This window comes from Medicago truncatula, chromosome 3 (genome assembly GCF_003473485.1).
Source record: "Medicago truncatula cultivar Jemalong A17 chromosome 3, MtrunA17r5.0-ANR, whole genome shotgun sequence".
NCBI lineage: Eukaryota > Viridiplantae > Streptophyta > Magnoliopsida > Fabales > Fabaceae > Medicago > Medicago truncatula.
In genome coordinates, this window is record NC_053044.1 from 14,963,071 (window position 1) to 14,986,906 (window position 23,836).

Consider the following 23,836-nt stretch of genomic DNA (forward strand, 5'->3'; position numbering starts at 1 on the left):
GTATATTCATGCAAGATATGAAAGTTGATTATGATGCAATTGATGTGCTATTGATATAATGATATCGTCTTGTTGTGTGACTTGTTTATGCTGCTTCCGTTATTTAACTAAGTGCATATGGTATATGATGAAGTTTAGCTCCAAATTATTGGATGCATGTTGATATGTTGATTACGATGTTTTGTTCATAAGAGTCCATGCATAGCATCTCATTGAGCTTAGTCCTCACCACGAATATTAGGAGTTTTGTCCTCCGCACGTTTTATAGGAGCTTTGTCCTCCGCACAATTAAAGTATATTAATACTTATGATGACGATTGGTACCACATGCATATAAGGAGTCTAAGAGCATTGTCGCATTGTCATGATTAAGATGCCTTGTTGATAATGATTGAATGTGTGATTACATGATAAGTGTTTATCAATTATGTTATGTCTTTCATGATAAATGGATATATGATTACGTGATAACTGTTTAGCAATTATGCAATGTTGTTAAAGAAATGATTATGATGTTAATTTATGATTCGCAATTACATTGATTAATGTTATTTTGTTATGAAATCTCACCCCTTCTGCTTGAAAATGTTGCCCTTCGAATGAGTAACTTGCAGGTGATCGTGCTTAGTGTGCAGTTGCCGTCGTGAGTGGCCTTGCCTTCACTGTGTCGTCTTGGTCGCTCTGATACGTAACGGGATGGGGTTTAATGTTGTACATGCTTCATTCTTTTACGTGATTAATATGTTGTTTTTATCATGTTATGGATTACGAACTGTTTTGATGGGGCCTACGTGCCAAACTGATTTATGATTTCTGAACTAATATTCCGCTGCTATGTTAAGATATTATGTGAAGGTTAAATTATTATTTAACTGTTTTTGGATTACGTTTCTATGTGATATCCCGTTTATGTTTTTACTCTGATAAATGTTTAAGAAATTTGTATATTGGGAAAACGGGGTGTTACAATATGCCTAGGGTCGGGCCCTATTGCTCACCACCTAGATGGGAGTTACTCAAGCACGTACCCGCAGGTACAGTTGGCAAGATAAGGCCTGAGAGTCAAGCCCTCCTTGATCACTATAAATACATAGGCATTAGGATTGGGTCTGGTATGACAGTTCTTACACAATATAGCTGCATATCTCGTGTACCCCTCACCGATTTAGATGTCGGAGTGCGTGCAGGTACACCGCCCCCCTCCGGTGGAGAAGGGTTATTAACGGACAGCTAAACATAACTTGGCTCGTGGAGGATAAATTGAAGCTTGATCCCTTCACACGACAGGTTTTAGCAGACCAACCATCTTTTATGGTCCAACTGGATTAGTGGAGACTTCACTAGGGAAGACTGCATTCCTCAAGTGAATCAATCTCGTAAGTTTAAGATGTGAGTACCAGATCTATCTACCAGAACGCTAGTGAAATCGACGAAACCATTGACACCTCCTCCTTGGTCTAGAAGCCTCCGCAAAAAAATCTTGGTCCCATACTCTCACCAATGGCCTTGGAGAAACCCACCAGATCTAGGGTGCCAACAACGACATCTGCAAATCGCACATCCATGAGGAGTCAGAGCTGAACAACTCAGCTCGCAAGAGATCTACCAACTCCGATAAACACTATTCTCATGATCATAAGTTGTTTAGAGAAATGTTTATGTGGTTTGAAATTGAGATATTAAAAAGTGTCATGGGATTGAAGTTTTCATTATAATGTTAAATCCTTAGCATTCCTATACATTCCTCTATTCTATAATGAATTCATTTCTAAGGAAAATGTGTTCTTTGGTATTTCATGTTTCCTCTCAAAATACATGAATGTATCTCAATAATAACCAAGCTTATTCTTTTGGTTAATTATCATTAAGACCCTTTGAGTGCAATCTTATTGTCCTAAGACTCACATAACTATTCTCATGTTTTGTTTATCTTGCCTAAACTAAGTTGATCCAATATCAAACTTCACCTCTCGGTTCTTCGTTTGATATTTGAGATATGATTAAATAACAATATAAAATTTCACCTCTCGGTTCTTTGATTGATATTTGTTATAAAATTTAGGCTTAATTGCACTTTTGGACCCCTATCTTTCCAAAAGTTGCGGTTATGGCCCCCTAACTAATTTAAATACAAAACAGCCCCCTATGTTTTGATTCTTTGGCAGTTTTGGACCCCAGTCCTTTAGTGAGGTGCCACGTATATTATTTAGAGGGCCACGTGGCACCTCACTAATGGACTGGGGGTCCAAAACTGCCAAAGAATCAAAACATAGGGGGCTGTTTTGTATTTAAATTAGTTAGGGGGCCATAACCGCAACTTTTGGAAAGATAGGGGTCCAAAAGTGCAATTAAGCCTAAAATTTAACAATGATGAGATTATATTAGAAAATGGATTCTTATAAAATAGATTCTAAATTTGGGTTGATTAAGATTCAATCATTAAATTATTCCTACAATCCCAAGATAAGAAAAGTCTACTCACCCATGATCATAGTAGACAAGGGATTAAAATATATAAAGACATGAAAGTAAAAGGCATAAAAGTAAATGACTAGAAATGTAAAGAACTGAAAATAAAGAACAAAAGCTTAAATGCTAAAACCACTCTAAATTACGACTTATCAGTTGGCTCGGTCAGGGTAAAAAAAAAACTGGTTGTCGGGAATTTAGGAAAAACTTTGTCCGCTACCTCCTCCATCCTCAAGCCATTGGAATTACACCATATACTGGCAAGGGAACTTTAAAGAGAACCCTTATGAATTGGTTTCCCTATAACAATCTTGCCCACTAAAATTTTTTGACACTCTTGAACACTATTTCTACATCCTCATCATAAAATATGATAGTATGTTCCTCTGCTAATTGTTCACCATTGTTATTTCCAGACTCACTAATAGGAGAAAAAAGGACGCCATGAAAAGTAGAACAAGGAAAAGAACACAAAAGAAATTGAAGTGATACACATTCATATGGAAAAGGGAACACATTGAAACGGAAAGATAACACGTTGAAACGGAGTCAGATGTTATGCACGCAAAAGTTTCTCTAAAACCCTAGTAGAATTTCCAAAAAAATGGCGCAAGGAAAGTTGACTTGCAACCAAAAATAGAGTAAATCAATATATTATAATCACATATCTTGTTTAATGGATCCCACGTCTACATGTTACTCAGTTATTTTATTTTTCTTAATAATAGTACTTGATAAACACTCAATTACTCTAACACAACAACTCTAAAAAAATCTAAATAGATCCCACCAATAATTTTTTAACATCTACAAATAACTAGGTATCATTATTTTTTGATATTTTAATATTAACAAATTGTTAGATACACGTAAAGAGAAGGTGCTTATTACACTTTTGTTTTCCCCTCCGATGATTTTACCTAATAGTTACCTATTCCGGCACGTGTAGGGAGATCCTCGCGCGGGGCCATACTTCGGTGTGGCACGGCGTATTCAAGCTGGCATGCTCCTTCAGACGCGGAGTCTTAAGGTGATGTATCTTATGCCATGTGTTGATGTGTGATTGATCTTCTGACCGGTCCATAACAGGTTGATATCCCACCATTGAAGATGTTCTAATGACATAGAATAAACATGTTGCTAAAAAAAGCAGTAAACAATGGATGGCGAAGGACAATGAAGGTTACGTTGGGAACCTCTTCTCTTGATGTGCATGGTGACTCGTAAACAGAAATATTTCCTGCACAACAACCTCAACATAGAGAGGGGACCGGACTTGCACAACAGGAAACAGATGAAGCAATATAGTCACAACAACCCCCAACTGTCCAGGTTTTGGAGGTCCATAATATGGAGAAAACTTTTGTTGTAAACCATAAAATCACACACAGACAGCAACACTTGGAACAAGGAAATTCGTTCCTTTCTACCTTACAAAATGTCACGGATGAGATTGTTAGAACACCATGGAATTCCGTTGAGTTGGTTAATGATCAAAATAGACCTATCTTGGAACAAATTATGGCCACGACATTGACAAACAATTCCATTGGTAACACTCATTCATCGCCCGTTGTCCCGAAAACACAAGTGGTTATGGGAAAGAGTAGTGACTTTTGCCCTGTTCTACAAAATGATTTGAATTTGGTGCATCACATTTTGGTTCAGCAAAATGATAACACGCCTTTCATTACTTATTTGTCAAAGAAACAGAAAAAGAAACTTAACAAGTCTGCTTATAATACTCGGTCTAAGGGTAATCTTCTAAATAATCCTCAATGAAGATTCTTTACTGGAACATCCAAAGTATGTAATTCGGATTCCCGTATTGCCTGTAAAGATTTTTTTCTTTATTCATACGCCGTTGATGTTTGTGGCTGAACCAATGGTCCCTTACTCTAATATTCATAGATGGTATTGGAATCCTATGTAGCATGGTCACAACTTGGATGTTGTTTTTGGTGGGAGGCTTTCCCATTGTTTATTAGAGATGATTTTTATAGAGACATATACAGATTTTCCGTTATCCTTAGATCTCTTGCTTTGATTTTGGCATTTTGTTTCCTGTTTTTTCTGAGGGTTTTAGTCTAGTCCTACCTCTTATATAGTTTTTCCCTTTTTTAATAAATTTTTTGGAGCATGGTGGTAGAGGATGAGCGTAGCTTTGAGGTCCCAACCTAGTTGAGATGTCAAGTTATCTCTTGATGCCTTCCTTCGCTTTTGATTCAAAAAAAAAAAAATTGACATAGAATAACAATTGATAACACAATCTTTGACCCTCAAGCAAGTTTCACAATTTTCTTCCACTACCGTGTAGAATATTTTATTGATACATCTCCCTCGTACGAAATAATTACATAATTTAAACAATTTTAATTAAGTAATTTTAATTAAGTAATTAAAATAGCATGATACAGACAATTTTAATTAAGTAATCAAAATAGCATGATACACAATCCATTTTTAAATTTAAATTAAATCACGACACATATTTTAAAATAAAAAATAATACCAAATATTTGCAAATCACAACCATACATCTATCGCTAAAAAAATCATAAGGAAATTAAGGATTAACGCAAAATAAAACTAATAAACCATTTAAAATTATGAACATAACATTAATACACTTAGTTAAAAGAACAAATCACTAATGGGTATATGCATGGCTAGAGCAACCAACAAAGGACCATCAACACGAATCAAATCTAAGTAGTGTTTCGATCGGTAAACTTCGATCTTGCCAGCTGAGTAAAATATCTACACAATGTATCAAACTATTCTACAAGACAATGGCTTTTTCCCTTCAGAATCAATTAAAGGAGAATACAAACATCAGCGATATACAAGTGCTCCATTATTTAGTAGCAAGAACTAGCATGAACGATATCGATGAAATATGTTTTTCATGGTTGACGCAAAGATTTCGCAAGCATGTAGCTTTTTGTATTTGAGTTACTTGCTATCATTGCAATATTTTGTCAGCAATGGGGAAGGTAGGAGCTACATCAACAGCTACCTAAGGTACAGAATAAAATACAAGCAATTAGTTTCTTCAATACTTCAAAATCAGTCTTGATGCAAGAACAGTGTATTAGAACACTTGATATAGTCTTCAATTAAAATTGGAAAAGTATAGATAAGAAAAGGTATCAGCTTCAGGAGTTTTAAAAAAGTGTCACAAGCAAAGTAAGATGCTAAAATCTTTCAAATGATAAAAAGTTAGAGATGGCTACTGAAATGATACAGTAGTACCAACTCGAACTCTAGCATTTAAAATTTATACCATAGACAAACTCATATCTGCATGGGTAAGAACTTGAATACTCATCTACTTACTTTTTAGTACTGGTATGATCTTTTGTTATGTGTTTGTTTGACAAACTAGTAATAAGTAGTAAATTGTGAATGTTATAGCAATAGAAGCATTAATAGTGACAAAAACCAGGTTTACAAAAAACTTCGTGGAAAAAACATCCAAAGATAATTCAATTCTTAATTATAAAACATTACATAAAGAATCATTTTAACTTGATTAGGATATTCAAAATCTTTCAAATCCTATTTTATATAATATAATAAATATATTGGGCTATGGGTAGAATTTGATACTATAATATCTATACTTATGTCTCAAACAAATTAAAAATTACAGGTAATTTACTCATACCCATTTTATATGTAAAAACTACCATTGTGAGTGATTTTCAAGGGTCCGGGTCTAATTGCCATCACAGATTAAGAGTTCTGACATAAAATTTTTTGCAACCGAGGTATAGGTTTCAAGAATTTTGAAAACATGTGTCATTTTGTAAATACTAGTTTGGACAACTAATTGGGATTTTGTATGGTGAAAATCTCTGAAATCCGTTCTTCATGTTGCAGAAAAGCCTCACTTGGCACTACAAGTCTTTAACTACTCATCATCAAATCACAACAAATGTTAGCAGAACACTACAGTCTATGAATAATACCTGAATATTCTCCAACTTTTCGAGAGCAACTTTCAATGGTTCTGTCATCACACCATATTTCTGAAGAAGCAAGCCAGCAGCCTCTTTATCACCTTGGGCTTGTATGGTGAGTATTTCCCTGCTCAAGCCTTCAACCGCACCTTCAATCTTTAGAAAGAAAAATATAATATACATCACTTATTTTAGGGTCAATAGACTCAAAATGGAGGGAGGAAAATAAAATGATTTCAAAGCAATTATACCTTGGAAAAATCAACAGAAAATGTATGTTCAGAGTGCAAGACAAAGGCTCCTTTCTCATATAACCAGTTGAACTGTAATGCTTGTCCTTTCCTGACAATTGTTCAGTAGAATTAGATTCTAAATTATAACAATGAAAACTAGATGAAAGAAGAATGTGTAGATAGAAACGCACCCATGAGCTTCCTCTAACCCAAAACGTACTGAGCGGAAGCATCCGGCAAGAAAAGAAACATACATAGACTTCAATAAACTTTCGGAAAGCATGTCCTGGTGAAATGATACAGATAATCTATAACATTAGCACAGTCCTAAGCCCCGGAACAATAAACTATCTAGAAAATATATGGAGAAGTTAAAGATAAAGCATAAAAAGTCCACTGCATAGTTAGTAGATACGAAGTGATGAAAGGAATCAGAGGTAATCTTCGGTTTTTGTTATTCTTTTTTATTTTCATGTTCCCTTCACCGGCTCTTCCATGCTTTAGAAAGGTTCCTCAAGTTCATGCTATTTATTTCCTCTCTCTCTCAATAAATCATCATCCCATCCCCAGAGAAAAAGTATAATATCTAACCTGAGAGATTAAGAACCTCAATGCCCAGAGGCCAACTATATCAGCTTTTGCTTCTTCCAGAGCTGAGTGGAATTCTTGCAATTCCTGTATCAAAAGATTAGATATTGTAATTAACATTATATAAACCATAATGATGTGATACAAAAAAGCTTCATAAACTAAGTGCATAAAATAATTTCACATATGTAGGTACAGTATCAGCATCGGTATACTACGAGATATGGGATTTTACAAAAAGTCTGATATGGGTAAGAAGGCATTTCTAGCAACTTACCAGTCTAACAGTCGACTTTTCACCATTTGGAAGTGTTATTGTATGAGGTCCAATTCCATGGCAGCATTCATGGCAAATCGTATGAGTAAAAAATGATTCAAAATCTACGAGTTCCTGCTGTTCCACTACAACACAGGCACCAGCTATAGGTAAAAGAATACGATTGAACCTGATAAGAAAAGGAAGATTTCCCAAACATAAACTATCCATTTAAAAACAAAATATTGCAGATGAAACCCATTCATGATGGCAGGTTGAATTTTGAAGAAACTAAAACATTTAGGTACAGAAATTTACTTGGCCTCTGAAACATTCTTAAGCATGACCATTGATGTTCCCCTGTCGTTTACAATGCGCTCATCATTTGGTAGATTAAAAGCAAGAGTTTGTGGTCCCTTGACATCCTGAAATAACCAATGTAAAATTTCCATTTTAGTAATTTGAAGCATGGTGCAATGCATTATAAGTCAGAAACGGTAGCAAATATTATTAGGAAGGACAGGGGGAAAATTCTGTCCACCATAACTACTAGATAAGCTAGATGTCAGATGTAACGATTTGAATTTGTTTATCAACTATTTGTTATTATGTACCATATTCATTTTCATCCATTAGGTATCAGTTTATACTTCAAAAGCGCTCCTATTTAAAAAAAAAAAAAAAAAAAAAAGACTCCTATGAAGCCAAAAGTCTCATCCAGCTAAAACATGTTACACACACACACACAGAGTTATCAAATATTCATAACACTCACCCCTGAATTATATAGAAGTTGGATGACACGAATAGGTGCGGCATTCACAGATTTTGATTTGTATGCACTGTCCATTGGAAGATTTTGCTCCAGAAGCTTCAATAGCAGAATTATTTAAGAAATCGTCCACACAAAATTTCAAAAAGTAAAACAACTACAAAATTTAATCTAAATAAAAGGCTTGAAGTGTAATACCTGCAGATTATCCCCAAAAAGTTTCAACTGAGCTGTTGCTTCATCATCCCTGATTCCAATATATGCTTCAAAGGTAGCCTAAAACACAGGATAAACTTACTAGGTTAAATAGCCAAATGTCATTGTAAGAGTTGTGTGACAAAAGGGACTCCAAAAGAGTGAAAAAAGATCTCAAATCAATGGGATGAAGAGACGAAATATTGTCTTTAGAACCAATGTGGGACTTCCAAAACTTTCACACTTGCATTTTACAAAAGTCTTTCCAAGTGAGATAATGTTGAATAGTTTCCAGACAATTTCCACTGTCTAGAACATGATTAATAGTTGTTGATAGATTTGATACCTTGCATTTTCATCCATATACAATAGATGATTATAGACACAGTACAAGCTTAGTCCCACTAATACTTAGTCATTAAGCTCTATGACCAGACAAAATTATTTTATGCTTCGTCTAAGATACTTCACAGTTCACACCAAATCTTTTGTATGTTCACATCACACTGGCTAATGTTACTATTGTCTCAAATAATTTATTAGATAACTGAAATAAATATGAAAGTAACAAGGTTCTTTAAAAGATATGCAACACATGGTTGTCCAAGGATCTTCTTGTATGAACTAAATCACCAAACTATGTAATGGTGCTTTGAACAATAATGAAACTCCAAGAATACCAAGGTACATGTCCACAAGAATCATAAAAGACTAAGAGTGTGTTTGTCTTTGTGTTGAGTGTAAAATTTGACCGTAAATACTGATGTTCTTGACCATGCTTAGCATTTTGTCTACAACAAACCATGTGATGACATTTACTTTTATATCTAAGTTTGACATTGCATAAATGCAACCAACATTTTTTGTCCTTTCCAACATCTTAATAAGTTAACTGAGAGCTGGCCAGAAATGGTAAAAAGCTTCACTCAATAGTTTTAACTTTGTGAAGCAAGAACATTTTCCAAAAAAAAAAAAAACCAATTAAGCTGGACATTATCATGCTTTGGGGGCTTGAATTGTTTATGCTGCACAAAGCCTGGTTTTCAATAATTAGTACTACCTTATATCCGAAGAGTTTATCTTCATAAGTTTCGTAAGGCCCAATTGTGACATCCAACTTAGAATCCTGCATACAAGAGAAAGCTGAATAATTCCATGATTCATAAATTTTATACAAAATAAAAACTAAACAATGCGAAAAACATACATAGAGCACAACACAGACAAAATAGTGGAAGAACTAAAGTTTATGGAATTCAGCACTTCTAGCTTTTGTCTGAAAAACTATTTCAACTATTAGTGACCAATTAATCTAATTCATAATTTGTACAAGATAAAATATGAATTCTAAATATATACAATTATTAGGCTGATACCAGCACCTCTAGCTTTTGTCTATGAAAAACTATTGCAACTACTAACGACCAATTAATCTAATTCATAATTTGTACAAGATCCTCTCTAAAAACAAAAAATTGTACAACATAAAATATGAATTCTAAATATATATACAATTATTAGGCTGATTCTATGCACCATATAAAAGGAAACAATAATAATAAAGGATTGTTAACTATGAGAATAGGGACAAATGAATAGGCTGAGAATAGGGACAAATAAAAAGGAACATTGGTACCATTCTTTATTTTATTTCTTTGAATAAATAATTATTGCCAATTTTATATTTTATAATAATTATTAAATCATAAAAGTAAACTAGACAATATGGACTAACCAATTCCATCCAGGCTATGTCAGAGTCATAATAATCATTTGAAAGGAAAGCATCAGCCTTGCTATGCAGCAGCTTCTTCAAACTACACTTGGAAACAATGAGTTATTAACCAACAATGGAAGTATGTCAGCATGTAGCTGAAAATCAACCCCTTAATAATGAGACAATGGATGAAAGAACAATATACCTTGTGGAGTCGGAAATGTCCCCAGCTTTATGCAATAAATCAGCAGCTTTTGTAAGAAGAGACTTGTACTCTTGAGAATAGGGAACTGTATACAGTTCCTTGGAAGAACCTACTTTATCATTCAACAGACCAGAATCTAAAATATATTCACTGTGCCTTTTAATAACAGTGAAAAAGCTTGTTGCCTCTTTCTGTTGATCCTTTCCTAGACTGTTATTCCATATGTTGAACTCCTGCAAAACAGAAGCTTTCTTGATTTGCATGTATCAAACCAATGTTTTGATAAAATGTGCTTAGCTTTGAACCACATCAAAAATCCTTTCACACTAGATGCGATTGGTTGCATTGGTCAACAACATCATAATATCCTATCATAAATCATATCTAGGCACATATCATTCAGATCTAAATTTTTCATATGGTACCATTTTGTCCATGTCGGGGGGATAGAAATTAGCACCAGCAGGTTTTAGGATGGGAAATGCTGCTCTGTATTCCAGACCCTTCCACTCTCTAACTGTCCTGGTTGCTTTAGAGAGCAGCCTTATTGCTGAATCTGCGGTTGTCAAAAATGCCTCATCATCGTCAAGGCTAGACCTGTGAAGAATGAAAACAATGTAATTACACATGTATGTAGGAAAAAGAGATCTTTCAAATAAATAAGTTTTACCCAAAAAAACTGTTCAAGAAAGATATTTATATATTTCTCAAGAACACCATTCAAACACCTTTAACAAGATGAGGGAAATAATTTGTGCATTTTGCAACTGGAAATCCCTTATCAACAGACTCAATATAGCTTTGTTGCACAATTCCGTAACCTTTTTCCGTGATGAGATAGCAACCCGCTTCACCTTAGGAGGACCTTAGCCCTTCTTTTCAACTTTCTTACCTATCATATCCAACAACCAGGAGGTGCAGGAGGAAGATTCAACAATGGTCTTTGAACTTCAAAGATTTGATGCTTTAATACAAAATAAGTTGGATTCAAGAAAGGGCCAATCCAATCCAACCAAATCATGTGGGAAAATGGTGCTTGGTAGTTCTGCCCATTTTTTATTAGTAGAAACTGGTGTAGTAGTAGGGTCCAACTGGTGTTGCCAAGGGAGGAACAAAAGGTATAGGTGGGAGAGGATGAGACAAAGTTGTTCCCTGACTGACATTTGAATGGAAGAGTTGATTACATGAAAACCTTGGTTCATTAAAGACTAAACGGTTGCAAATGAAGATTTCGCCCATCTGAGAAATAATTTTGTATCCTTATGGAAGTTGGAATATCCTAAGAATGCACACACCAATAGGACCTATACTACAATTTGTGCTTGTTGTTGAAGAATCTAAGGAGAGAACAAAACACAGCCAAATACATTTAAGAAAGTAGCCTAGACTTTAGTGAAACATGTCGGTATAGGGTCTCACAATTGTAAGTCTATGATAACGAGAGTTTTAGATAAAATATAATAATAGACTTTTAATATGATAATGTTATCACTTGATTGATTATGACTTGATGATAATTTAATACAAAAGACTAAACACACCTATTTAAAGGAACACAAAACTCCTAACCCTAAGGGTGTGTTTGGTTGTGAGAAGAAAGTAAGAAGAGAGAAAGAGGTGAGAAAGAGTGAGAGAAGAAAGAGATGAGAAATTGAGAATATTTATGGTATTGTTTGCTATTAAAGAAATTAGAAAGAAAAAGAAGAGAGAATTGTGTATCTCTCTCTCTCTCTCTCTCTCTCTCTCTCTCTCTCTCTCTCTCTCTTCTTTGGTTTGGTTGAATAGAAAGTAATAGGAAAGAAATATTATAATATTAACGATTAAATATGTTAATCAATTATACGGCAGTTCAGGTGCCGGAGGAAGAGGTCATTGGCCAAAATCCATGGACCTTACTCTACTCCTGCACCATTTTAGAGCTGAGAGAGTTCAAAGAATAGAGAAAACCGAAAACGAATAGTAATTTCATTCATTGCTTATGCTGAGTGTCACATCTATTTTTGTTACACGCTTTTTTTCTACTCCTTTTAGTTTTACCATACAACTTGCTTTTCTTTTTTGTTTTCAATAATTAATGACTAAATAATTCTTTCAAAAAGTTAATAACTAATAATGTGATTTAAAAATCCATACACATAAACACAATAAAATTCCCATAAGAAAACAATAACATTAATAATAAAAGAAAAATATTTTATGGTATATTATTTTTAATTTATAAGGTGTCCTAAAAGAAAATAATTTTTTTTTTTTTCATCTTCAAAAAAAATTATTTGTTTTTCATCAAATACTTAAGGTGTTGTGAAGTGTTTTTTATCCATACATGAATTTATAGGCATATATATGTAGATTTGTGAATTTGGTAGGATCTTACGATCCGTGTTACGATCCCCCGATTTACGATCTTGTGACCTCTCCGATCTTGCCTAAGATCTCGATTTTGACTACTTTGGTGGGCAAGCTGTATGCCCTTACTGTGTCCTCTATCACTACATAAACCAAAGAAGATCACTGCTTTGGTAATGTTAAGGCCTTCCTGGTAATTTGTGAATCTTCTTTACACTTGAGGTATGGTTTGGGTTCTTCATGAATCAGATAAAGAGAAAGGAAGTATAATACAAAATGAGCCAGATGATGCTAATAGGAACTATCATGTTGGCAATCACTCGCCTCGGACTAAGAAAACAGATTCTCAGGACAATCTTAATCTTAAATGTAGTAAATTAACCAAATTCTAGACAGTCAGAATTCTCAAATCTGAGCTCAAGAACAAGATAACACCAGTGTTTAACCTTAAGTCCAAGTTGATTTTCTGAGATGTAAAATCACCAAAGTCTATCCATCTATGTTTGTCTACGTAAATAAGTAGCATTCGGTTGGAGGAATAAGTTGTAAAGATTTATTGAAGACTCACCATGGGCTTCCGTTTATCTGATAATAGGACCATTTCAACTTATTTAACTCTGATGTATCGGCATGCTCCTTCAACCAATCTCTGAGAGCTGGATTACTGTACCACGACTGACAGGGAAATGAACAGAATAGCTTTAGTAATACACACTATTACTGTTATTCTAACATATCTGTCTTCCTGGTTCTACTCTACCAATCACAGTTAGAAATATAGAATGATTTTTTGGAGCACAGAATGAATTGCCAATCAAATTTCACAAAATGATTACTAAAACCTAGATACCAAGCATAGCACGTGGAACATTATTACATGCATATGAAAAATTATTTGCTCAGTCTTAGAATTTATATACTTGATATGAACATGCACATTGAACATTGAAAGCAAAATCAATACACAGGTACATAAAAAATGCATATAAACACTGCTATAAATGTATTGTAAACTAAACCTGAAGATAAAAAATTTCATCCATAACAGTTGCAGCCTTGACAATTAAAACAAGAGCCTCTTTGTCCGAATTTGTAAGCCCTGTCAACTGCCAAAAAAATAAAAAATAGAAATTTGTTTCAAATGTTAAAAGGCAACAAAAAATTTTATGATAATTATGTTGGTAATAATCCATGTATTGTTACACTTACACTCAACTAATAATGATATCATAACCTTCAAAATTCATTAACAAGCCTTTTTATGAATTTTATTAATTTATTTGCAATAACAGTTCATCCAAAACTATGGTACATAGTCACGCTGATGTAAAAGATGTGTAAAACTAATTGCTAGTATCACATGTCTCTCCTTGCAAATATGTATGACTTCAACATATTCTGATATTTCTTCTGCTCAAAAATCAACAAAATATTTGATATTGCTTCATATGCTTGAACATATGGCTTCTGGCCACGTGACTCGGAATTGTCTTAATCATTCAGGACCAAGAACACGTTGCCAAGAAAAGAGAAATCAAAGTGATGTTTTTTTAATAGTTATAGAAAGATGAAAGTCTTAAAGAGGTGTATATTCTTCTCTAATAAAAAAATAAATAATGGAACAGTGCAATTTCCAAAAACATATAAATAGAACCATAGATTTCTAACCAACTAATAGATTCATATGATTCAGCTTAAATATCTAGCACTTGGTTCAAATTATCCATTGGATAACTCCTAAATAATCTTTTTGGATATATCAAATTTAATCTTTATTTTACGTGAAAAAAATTGAATTCCTCTGAAAATTGTTATTGTTGATGTTAACATTAGGTTGCTGAGAGTAAATGGGCTTGGTCCAGATTTACTTTGTACCGCCTTCATAAACCGGTATAATATATACACACGTAGACCGAGTTATACACCTCCAATTACAGAATTAGAATCTCCTGCACAATAATTTATTCTCTTCAAAGGACTACTAGGGCAATGGTTTTCCTACAACCCCCCCCCGCCACAGACAAAAGTAATACAAGTTGAATCAGGAAAGGCCAACCAACACAGCTAGAGGGTAAAATATCACTGGGTGGCCCTATATTCAAGACAAATACTACTAACAGCACATTCTCAAATACATTATTTCCAACAAACTTTTGTCAAGTGAAATTACATGTGGTCTGCTATATTATATGGATCTCGCTCCATATTTGGTGAGCACATTATTTATTTAGGACCCTCAAGAATTTCCTCAAATCGTGTTGAAAAACGTTTGTTAGATTTCTCATGAAGAAACCAACCAGATCCTGAAACTGCAAGTGAGCAATGAGAATGCCCAGGTATTTTTGAAAAGGAAATGGCTCGTGTTTTGGGGACAGAGAAAAGGGTCCTGTTGGTCTGACGAAAGCGCAGTCACTTTGGCAGATTTTCAGTCGTCAGGTGCCATTTCAGATAGAATCGATCTGTGTTTCCACCTGTTTTGTTTTTTTGGTAATGTTTTTGGCATGTCCAAATAATTTTAACCTGATTTTTACAGCTGTTTGGTGGAATTTGTTTTCTTTGTATCAGGTTGTTAAACTTCCATTTTCAATGTCTACAAACTAGAATAAGACTCCCGTCCGAGGGGCAAATATTGTAACATATGTGCCTTCTACTCTAAGTTTCTGTTATATCTCTATGTTCAGAATTGCTTGCATTCAGTAGTGTGGATCATTGGTAAGTTGAAATTAGTTATTTCTATTTCGGATCAGTTCCAACTGTTTATTACATCTGTAAATGTATAAAAACATTGCAGCTGCTATTCTTTCCATGTATTAATAAGGCTGTGCAAAGTGAAATAAAACCAATCTAGTTTTACTGTTTTAGACCAAAAAAATAGACGCATTCAAAGAGGGTTATGATATGATTGAAACGCTGCAGTTTAACCGTATGTTGTTCAATTGTCAAAAGCACACGAAGATAAAAAGAATTAAAGCAAATAATTGAAAGATAGATAGATCGAAGTCATATAATGCAAACAAAGTGAAATAATAACAACCTCTACATTGAGAGTCACAGGTGCATAGCGACTTAGTTGTTTTTGTAAAGTCAAACTGCGTGCTACAGTATTCTCTTTGTACCTGCAACAAATATATAAGGAATAGCAAAATTAAGTATATAATCAATGAACGTCATTATTTTCGAAGAGGTGTTCTAGGTAGTTGTCCCACAGTATATGGTCATAATTCGTAAGCATATGAAGATTTGAAGAAAGTTGTGCTTTAACACGTGACAATATAGATGTAGGGAATGTGCACTTTAAAGGAAATCTATGCAGTTTGAGTACGGATTGGAAACTGTTGAAAATATTTAGGTTCTACGTATTTAATAGAGGATGATTATATGAGCACATCGTCTCATGTAAATAGGAATAGTACAACCTATGTTTATTTTGTAATTATTATCTTGAGCTAGGACATCCGCGTCAAGATCATCAACCCTCAAATTATCATCCTTTTGAGACCCTTGCGCACGGAGGGGTGTCACACCTGCTCTTCGGCCAATGCTTCCAGCACAGGTGTCGCTTTCGTCTGGCAGTCTTAGACGACCCACTATCAGCCCTAACAACATACAACTAGTCGGAGGTTGTTGACATCATTTCAGGTAGTGTTTCATCGTTGCTTTGTGTCTGATGGTCATTAATCATGTCTGCTTCTAGTACTACAGGTTCCCCTGAGACCAATCCTCCCATTTTTTTCATGTCACTTCTCCCTTCTCCACTAAGAAATTTGATGGAACCAATTAAAATACCTGGACCTCAAATATCTAGTTATGGATAATGGTCAAGTCTATAAAGACTACCTCACCACCAAGGTTGAGTTTGTGAATGTTGTCAATTGAGAACGATGGGAAAAAATTGATACCTAGTTGTGCACTGTCATCAAGTGATCCCATTCCCTCCATAAAATCTATTTTCCGTCTGCACCTCATGTTCAAGTTTATTTTAGAACAGGCTAAAGTAATGAATACTAATGATACACAACGCCTCTATCGGGATTTTCATGGCTAGATGAATGTCAATGCACCAAATAAGGATTACTGAAAATATAGAATTAGCTTATTAAAAAAGAGAGTTACATAATTGAACTGCTACCTCTTTTCAAAACCCTAAGCTCTGAATAATTTCCTAAGAGAAAAACCCAAAGATAGATCCTAACATACTCCTCCATCCCTTTATATTGTTTCCCCTAACAATTCCAAGATATCAGAATAACAATAAAAAAGTAACTTTATAATCCTAAATTGAAATTTAAAATTAAAAACAGTGACGCAACAACTAAAAAATATCAACTTAATAGATAAAAGATTCCTAAATATGTTAGTATTTCTTATCCATCCTAGTGTATGCTATCCAAACCTTGGGCCCACAATGCCGCCTTACTAGTTGGGCTCTATCATAACCAAAGCATAATAGTGATATTTCTATGTAGTGGAATAAAAGAGGTTTTGTTTCAAATATAAGAAATTTTTATGTGAATCTTAAACATTAGCATACCTCTTCTCAATTATATCAAACAGTTGACCATATTTTCCATTAACATCATAAGGGACATAGTCTGAATCTTCTTTAGCAAGCAAGCTTTTATACTCGTCATAAGCGATATATTTAACAGCAGAAACTTCTGTTTCCTGCCAAAATAAAAAGATCCCCCAACCAAGATCAGAAAACTCAATATAACAAATCATGCACATGCTTATAAAAGATATAAAGAACATGCATTGAATTAGATTAGCAATTATCATACTCAGAAGAGAGCACGAGCGAGATTATTCTGCAGTCAACCAAAGTTATAATGTCACTGATGCCTCTAGAGGATTTCAATGATCTATTTCAAAATTCTCGTCGTATAAAAATTGATTGAGCCAAAATAAATGATATCATATCTTTCTGTTATTTATTTAGGTTATTATAGATATGACTTTTCTATATGTATTATTGTTGACATAGTTTTATTAATTTTCTATTTTTCCTTTCATTGTGAAATAGTCACCAAAGAACTGCCGCCAGAGCCACCGCCATCACCTAACATAAGTCTCAAACAGCACCAATCAGTCTTCAATTATAACATAGTCGCTAGACACCCAGCCATGCACCCCCACGCGCCACCGCAGCCATGTGTAAACTCCGACATGTGGGAGCCTTGCAACCCGTTCCTAATGGCCATTTTTAAGATTGTTTCTTAGGTTGTGTTTGCCGGCCTCGCATCTTGTTTTTACCTTATTTGGGACTTGTTCCCTATTTTGGCTTTTGAGTAATTACTTTCTAGCTTTTGGCATTGTTGTGTGCCTCGCTCGGTTCAATTTCAATTAGTCAACTTACTGTCTCTCTCAATTGTTCCATAACATCGACTTCTGACTCCTCCTATACAAGACCGTAGAAGGGGAAGACGATTGGAACATAATTTGAATCAACGGGTCTCTATTACCTGCAACCTCAATCCACTGTATACACTAATTCTGCATCTAAAGAATTCATCCATTGTCGTTTGGGACATGGAAGCCTTGATAAGTTAAGGTTGTTGGTTCCTCGTCTTTCATATTTGAAGTATTTAGAATGTGAGCCTTGTCAGCTTGAAAAACATGGTAGAATGTCCTTTCCTGGTAGTGCAAAAAAAGATAAATGTCCCCCTTTAATATTTTCCATTCTGATGTTTGGGGACCTAGCCGTGTGCCTTCTACTTTGGGATACAGGTAGTAAGTCACATTCATATAAATTTCTCGACATGCACTTGAAATTGGATTACTTTATTGAAAGACGATTCAGAATTATTTGGTGCCTCTGAAGCTTTTTGCTCAGAGATAATGACCCAATTTCGGAAGAAAATCTGAAATGTTGCAAATTACAATGCCAGGGAATACTTTTCTCTATCAATCGACTCATTTACGTCCTCTCATTGCATCACACATCAAACTAGTTATGATGCTACTAAACGGAAACATTGTCATCTAGTCGATACAGCACAGACCTTATTAATCAATTCTCATTCACCTTCCAAATTGTGGGGTTATGCGTGCCATCCTGATTCCTGAGTATTATGAGGTAATGAGAATCCTCACTCTCTCTTGTTCCCTAAGGAACACGTGTCTGTTGTACCCCCTCGGGTGTTAGGCTCCACTTGTTTTATTCATGATCTATCTCCAGGTCATGGTAATTTGTCTGATCGGGCTGTTAAATGTATCTTTCTTAGGTATTCTAAAGTACAAATAGGGTATAATACCAACAAAAGAAAGTACAAATAGGGTATCGTTATTGTTCTCCATCTGCACACAGTTTTATGTCCTTGCAGATGTTACTTTCTTTGAGGATACACCTCTTTTTGCATCACGAGCTACATCAGAATCTAGCTCCTTCCCATGTATTAACTAAATCCTCACTGTAAAACATCTGCCTCTACTCAAGTTCTCCACAGTCACAAGGTGTCCACGAGTTATGTCATTTTGGTATTACTTATGGGCGTCGACGCCTTGAAGCTGCAGAGACCACTTCTATTGAATGATCATTTTGGTATTGCTTTTAAATGTTATGATTTTATTACAATGTGCTATAAATGAATGATCATTTTTTTTTATTCATAATAAAAAAAAAAACTCATGCTTTTTACTAATAGTAATTCTTTGTGAGAATAGTGTCGTTTATTTTATAAATAAATATTTCATTCATTTATAGTGTAGTGTGATAAAATCATGTTATCAAACAGCATTTAAGCTAGAAAAAAAATTAGAAAACAACATTGACTTTACATCTAAAGCGTTTAATTTTATCATTAGCTCTATAGTATCTTTTAAGCCAAAAAAAGATGGACCAAACGCACCTTAACATAACTATAAACCAATTCGAACACAGAATTCCATTAAATAGCTAGCTAGAAAGAAACTGGATAGCTAAATAACTCAGCTTGAATTTGTTATAGAAGATATGAAACAATTGTTTATACTATCAGTTCCAAATCTTAAAACTCAAAAACCAGGAAATCCCTAGGTTCAAAACATAAAATTCTATAATTTCCAAAACAATTTAAAATAATCAACTAATGAAAAAAGGCCAAACACAGTGATAATCACGGAAATCTACTTTATTTCGAGAACAATACAAAAATGAGGGGGAAATGCAGAATGTTCAATTTGAAAGCATCTTAAACATCATCACCTGGAGTGTAAAAGCTTCCAGAGGTATTGGATCTATAGTAGTTACCAGAAACACATCATTATATTCGTTATTGATGAACTTTCCATTGTTTGTGACACTGCATTCCATATCAAAGGTTAAAATCAGTTAGTTCATGGATAACATAAGAATGGAAGTACTGCATTAATTGAATATGAAAAACATCCTGCGATATGCAATAAAACGAAGAAAAAAAAACAACAAATCAGCAGTCTCTCTTCATATGTGAAACAGGGTATGAAAGAAACCCTCTTTAAGCAAATCCTTAGTTTAGCTTGTAGGACAGCTTTTTATTTTTCTGACAAAAACTATGATGAGAACTTGGAGGATGTTTATTTTGTCTTTTCATTTTACATTCTTAGTCGATACATTTTTATTATAATTACACGAATGCCACTTTATATATATTCTGTTTTCTATTTTGAATTTTTTGTTAAGTAAATGGTTGCCAAAAAGTAAATCTTGAAAATAGAAAATAGCACGAAAGCAATGTGTCAGTTTTGTAATTATAACAAAGCATATTCACAGAAAAACCAAACCGTACTCCTAAAATTTTGATAAAATACAGTAATACACTATAAACTACTTACCACTCTTGTAAGAAAACAAATATTAATTCGAATGCATCCTTAGGAAGGGTTACACCTAACTCTTCTTCGAGCTCCCTCCTGAAAAAACCAAATATACAACACTAAACAGTTTATCACCAAGGCAATCTCCATATTCCAAACATTCTGAACAATTTTGCTTTCCTATTTAAAATAAAGACATTAGTTACACATTGAACACAAAACCTCTCTTGAGAGTGAAATTTTCTGTAGTTAAATAAAAACAATCAACTTTTGCATTAGCTAAAGTTTTAGAATTTGACTTCTCTAAATTAACAAATAGAACAAAATCTAATTGAGATTTTAACAACTAACAACTTCATCTCTCGTCCCAAACAAGTAGCTTGGTTGGTGAGCTGATGGACGTCGAAAAAGTTTTAATCAAGAAATCCAAAGCTCAACCCCTGAAAACTAAAAACCAATAACTCACTATCATTTGCCTAACCAAAAATAGAAAACACGTCTTTTTTTTTTTGGGGAATTCCAAAGTTTGGTGAGCTGATCCCTAAGTGGTGATGAAGATTAAGGTTCAAAGAGCGTTGACAGATGTAGTTACATATTGCACACCAACGAGCAGAATTCGAACTCAAGTACTTGTGAAATAGCCTATTTGCAGGTTATAGCAAAAGCGCTTATAATGATAAGCACTTATGTTTAAGCTTGCATAATCTATTTTTATAGCAAAAGATAAAATAGATTTAAATTGTTTTGTATATGCTATAAGTTGTTTTCATAAGCTATATTGGAGAACTTATGTTGAAAAAAGCTTATGAAAATTGTCTCCCAAACATTCTCATAAAACTTTATAAAAAAAACTCAGTTTCCGGCTCAAGGATCAACTAATACGAGAGGTTCAATCCCACTTGTCTACTTGCGAGACCCCATTTAAACTCGGAGCTAGCTAACTCTGCATGGACTTAGCCCATTGAAATTACCTTGAGCTAACACCACTAGCCCGACTTACTTCCTCTAGTCACGTTTATAAGCAAAAAAAAAAAAATTATTGATTCATTGAATAACTAAGGTATCTAGTCTATTTTTTTGCTTATAAATGTGATAGGATGGATTATTTCGGTAGATAAGGTCAAATAAGTCGATCCAAACATGCCACAACGACATCTATTGTTTGTCTTACAATTGCATGTATTTTATCACAATCTCAATCATTGATCAACAAGTAACTCAACTTGATCATCTAAAGTCAACAATTAACATCAAAATTCATATATGATCAAAATGAAGTTGACAAATTTACAACAGATTACAGAACTGAAAATGAATCGAAGAATTGAATTACCTGGCAGTGATGAAGGAAGAATCACCAGCAGAGATGTGACCTGCGCTGGAAATATCCCAAAGATCAGGCCATGAATCTTTGCAAGAAGAGCGGCGTTGGAGAAGTAACTGTTGCGTGCTCTCCGCGAAAATCCAGACGTGAACGGCGCGATGGTAATCGCCATCTCGATGAACTTCTCCTCTGAAACGAAACGCATGCGTTTTTGTTTGTTATGAGTTGTTGAATTAGTAAGAAGAGAAAGATAGAGAGTGTGTGTGTTAGTGTTACTTGCCTGGGTTTGGAAATTCCGGTTTTCTCACCGCTTTTCGTCAGAACATCCAGGCGTTCTTCTACTTCTCCCATTGCGGAATCAGAGATTGTATTCTTTTTTTGGCTTCGCTTTGTCCCTTCAAAACAAAAATACTTCACCCAAACAAAACCGGGTGTGCTATGTTAGGGATGAAATAAAGAAGCTTAGATAAAGGCCATTATGTTTATACAACCATTTTGCAACATTGGACAACCTTTCTCTTTCATATTCATATTTATTCTCTCTTTCTTTTTCTCTCTCTATTATTTTTAACCAATAGAAAACAGGAACATGAGGTTGTTTCAAAGTTGTCATCAATGGTTGTTCAAATGAGTTGCTTAGTCAACAAAAGATGGTGTGGATTGACAACCCGTTTCCCAACTTAAAAAAAAAAATTCCATAAAAATCTGAGTAATTAACTTTAAACAGAATCTCACACAACTTTAAAAGATAAATAAAATAGAATTACTATTTATTCAAAACATCTCATGTTAATAAATCAAATTTCATTGCAGCAGAAAACATTTAATTAAACAACGTAATGGCACAACGGCTTCAATATAAACAACTTATTAAAATTCTATTCTAGGTGGTTCATCAACATAAAATAATAGAAATACGTAACACATGGAAACAAGGAAGATTCCCCATCGCGGATCCTAAGACGACGCGAGTCAACTCACTTCAACAGCTATTTTTGGCTATCTGCACGTTACCCACGTAGAGGCAACATTCAAACAAAAGGGGTGAGATTTCACATTCAATAATAATAAGCATATAATTCAACAACAGAATTTAACAACACATAGCAACATCTATTCATCATTAGTAAAATTAATAAACAATAATTTAAGTAAGAGAATTTATCAACATAAACAACAACAATTTAACAATGTTAATGCTTCACATAATTTCAACTATAAATCATCAATCAACTTCAAATCATCATCAACAATGTTTCGCATAAATAACATAAACAACAACAATAAATAATATTGATACTTCACATAGTTCCAACTATAAATCATCACACACACTCACTTGAATAGGCAGTTTAGAGATTTATCTCACTTATAATAGCTATTTAATTTTTGTTATCCTCTACTATTACGCATTAGGTTAGACTGAACGATGAACATTGATAATTATTGGTCGTTTTTAATTTCATTTGAATTATATTTCCTCAATTAGTTATAGTATATGTTGTCTGTGTCTTCATGTGTTGTGTTCATGGCATATTGCAACCAGAGTGTTTTTTTATAGAATTTGGAAGAATGGACGATATTTTGTTATTTACACCTTTAAAAGGTATCTTGAAATTATTTGTTTTTGCCTAACTATTAAAGGTGATTGGACTATTATGTGTGTGCATGCGGAATAAAGCCAACCCAAAATTAACTATATTGTGTTCCTTGATATAATTAATAATGTGAGAAAAATATTGAAAAATTCACTTTAACGGGTTTTATGTCATTATAATATTAAAATACCAACTTTTTTTTCAAAAAAAAAAATATGAATTGAAGAATGAACTTGTAAATAAAAGAGTGAAAATAATTGGGCAAACATTTTTTTGAGGGGTCTACATACAAACTTTTTTTTGACCTGTCTACACACAAACTTGATATTTCTTCTTCATATGGGTATGAATATTAAACTTCTTTTTGAACAAATATATATTTAGTTGCGCCACCA

The 23,836-nt window shown here is 34.0% G+C and overlaps 1 protein-coding gene across 1 annotated transcript; it reads right to left on the reverse strand.

The window, feature by feature from the left end:
* Positions 1-5,042: 5,042 nt before the first annotated feature.
* On the reverse strand, positions 5,043-22,311 carry LOC25490488 (nudix hydrolase 3). The gene is made up of 21 exons (XM_024779435.2): positions 22,124-22,311; positions 21,853-22,032; positions 20,538-20,615; positions 19,930-20,026; positions 17,278-17,411; positions 15,781-15,862; positions 13,766-13,852; positions 13,315-13,421; positions 10,826-10,997; positions 10,401-10,633; positions 10,214-10,295; positions 9,539-9,604; positions 8,482-8,559; positions 8,287-8,382; positions 7,830-7,936; positions 7,533-7,701; positions 7,259-7,342; positions 6,859-6,953; positions 6,686-6,776; positions 6,444-6,590; positions 5,043-5,488 (listed from the first exon to the last, which is right to left on the reverse strand). The coding sequence occupies exons 1-21, from the start codon at positions 22,192-22,194 to the stop codon at positions 5,435-5,437; spliced, it is 2,310 nt and encodes a 769-aa protein (XP_024635203.1). The 5' UTR covers positions 22,195-22,311; the 3' UTR covers positions 5,043-5,434.
* Between the last annotated feature and the right edge of the window lie 1,525 nt (positions 22,312-23,836).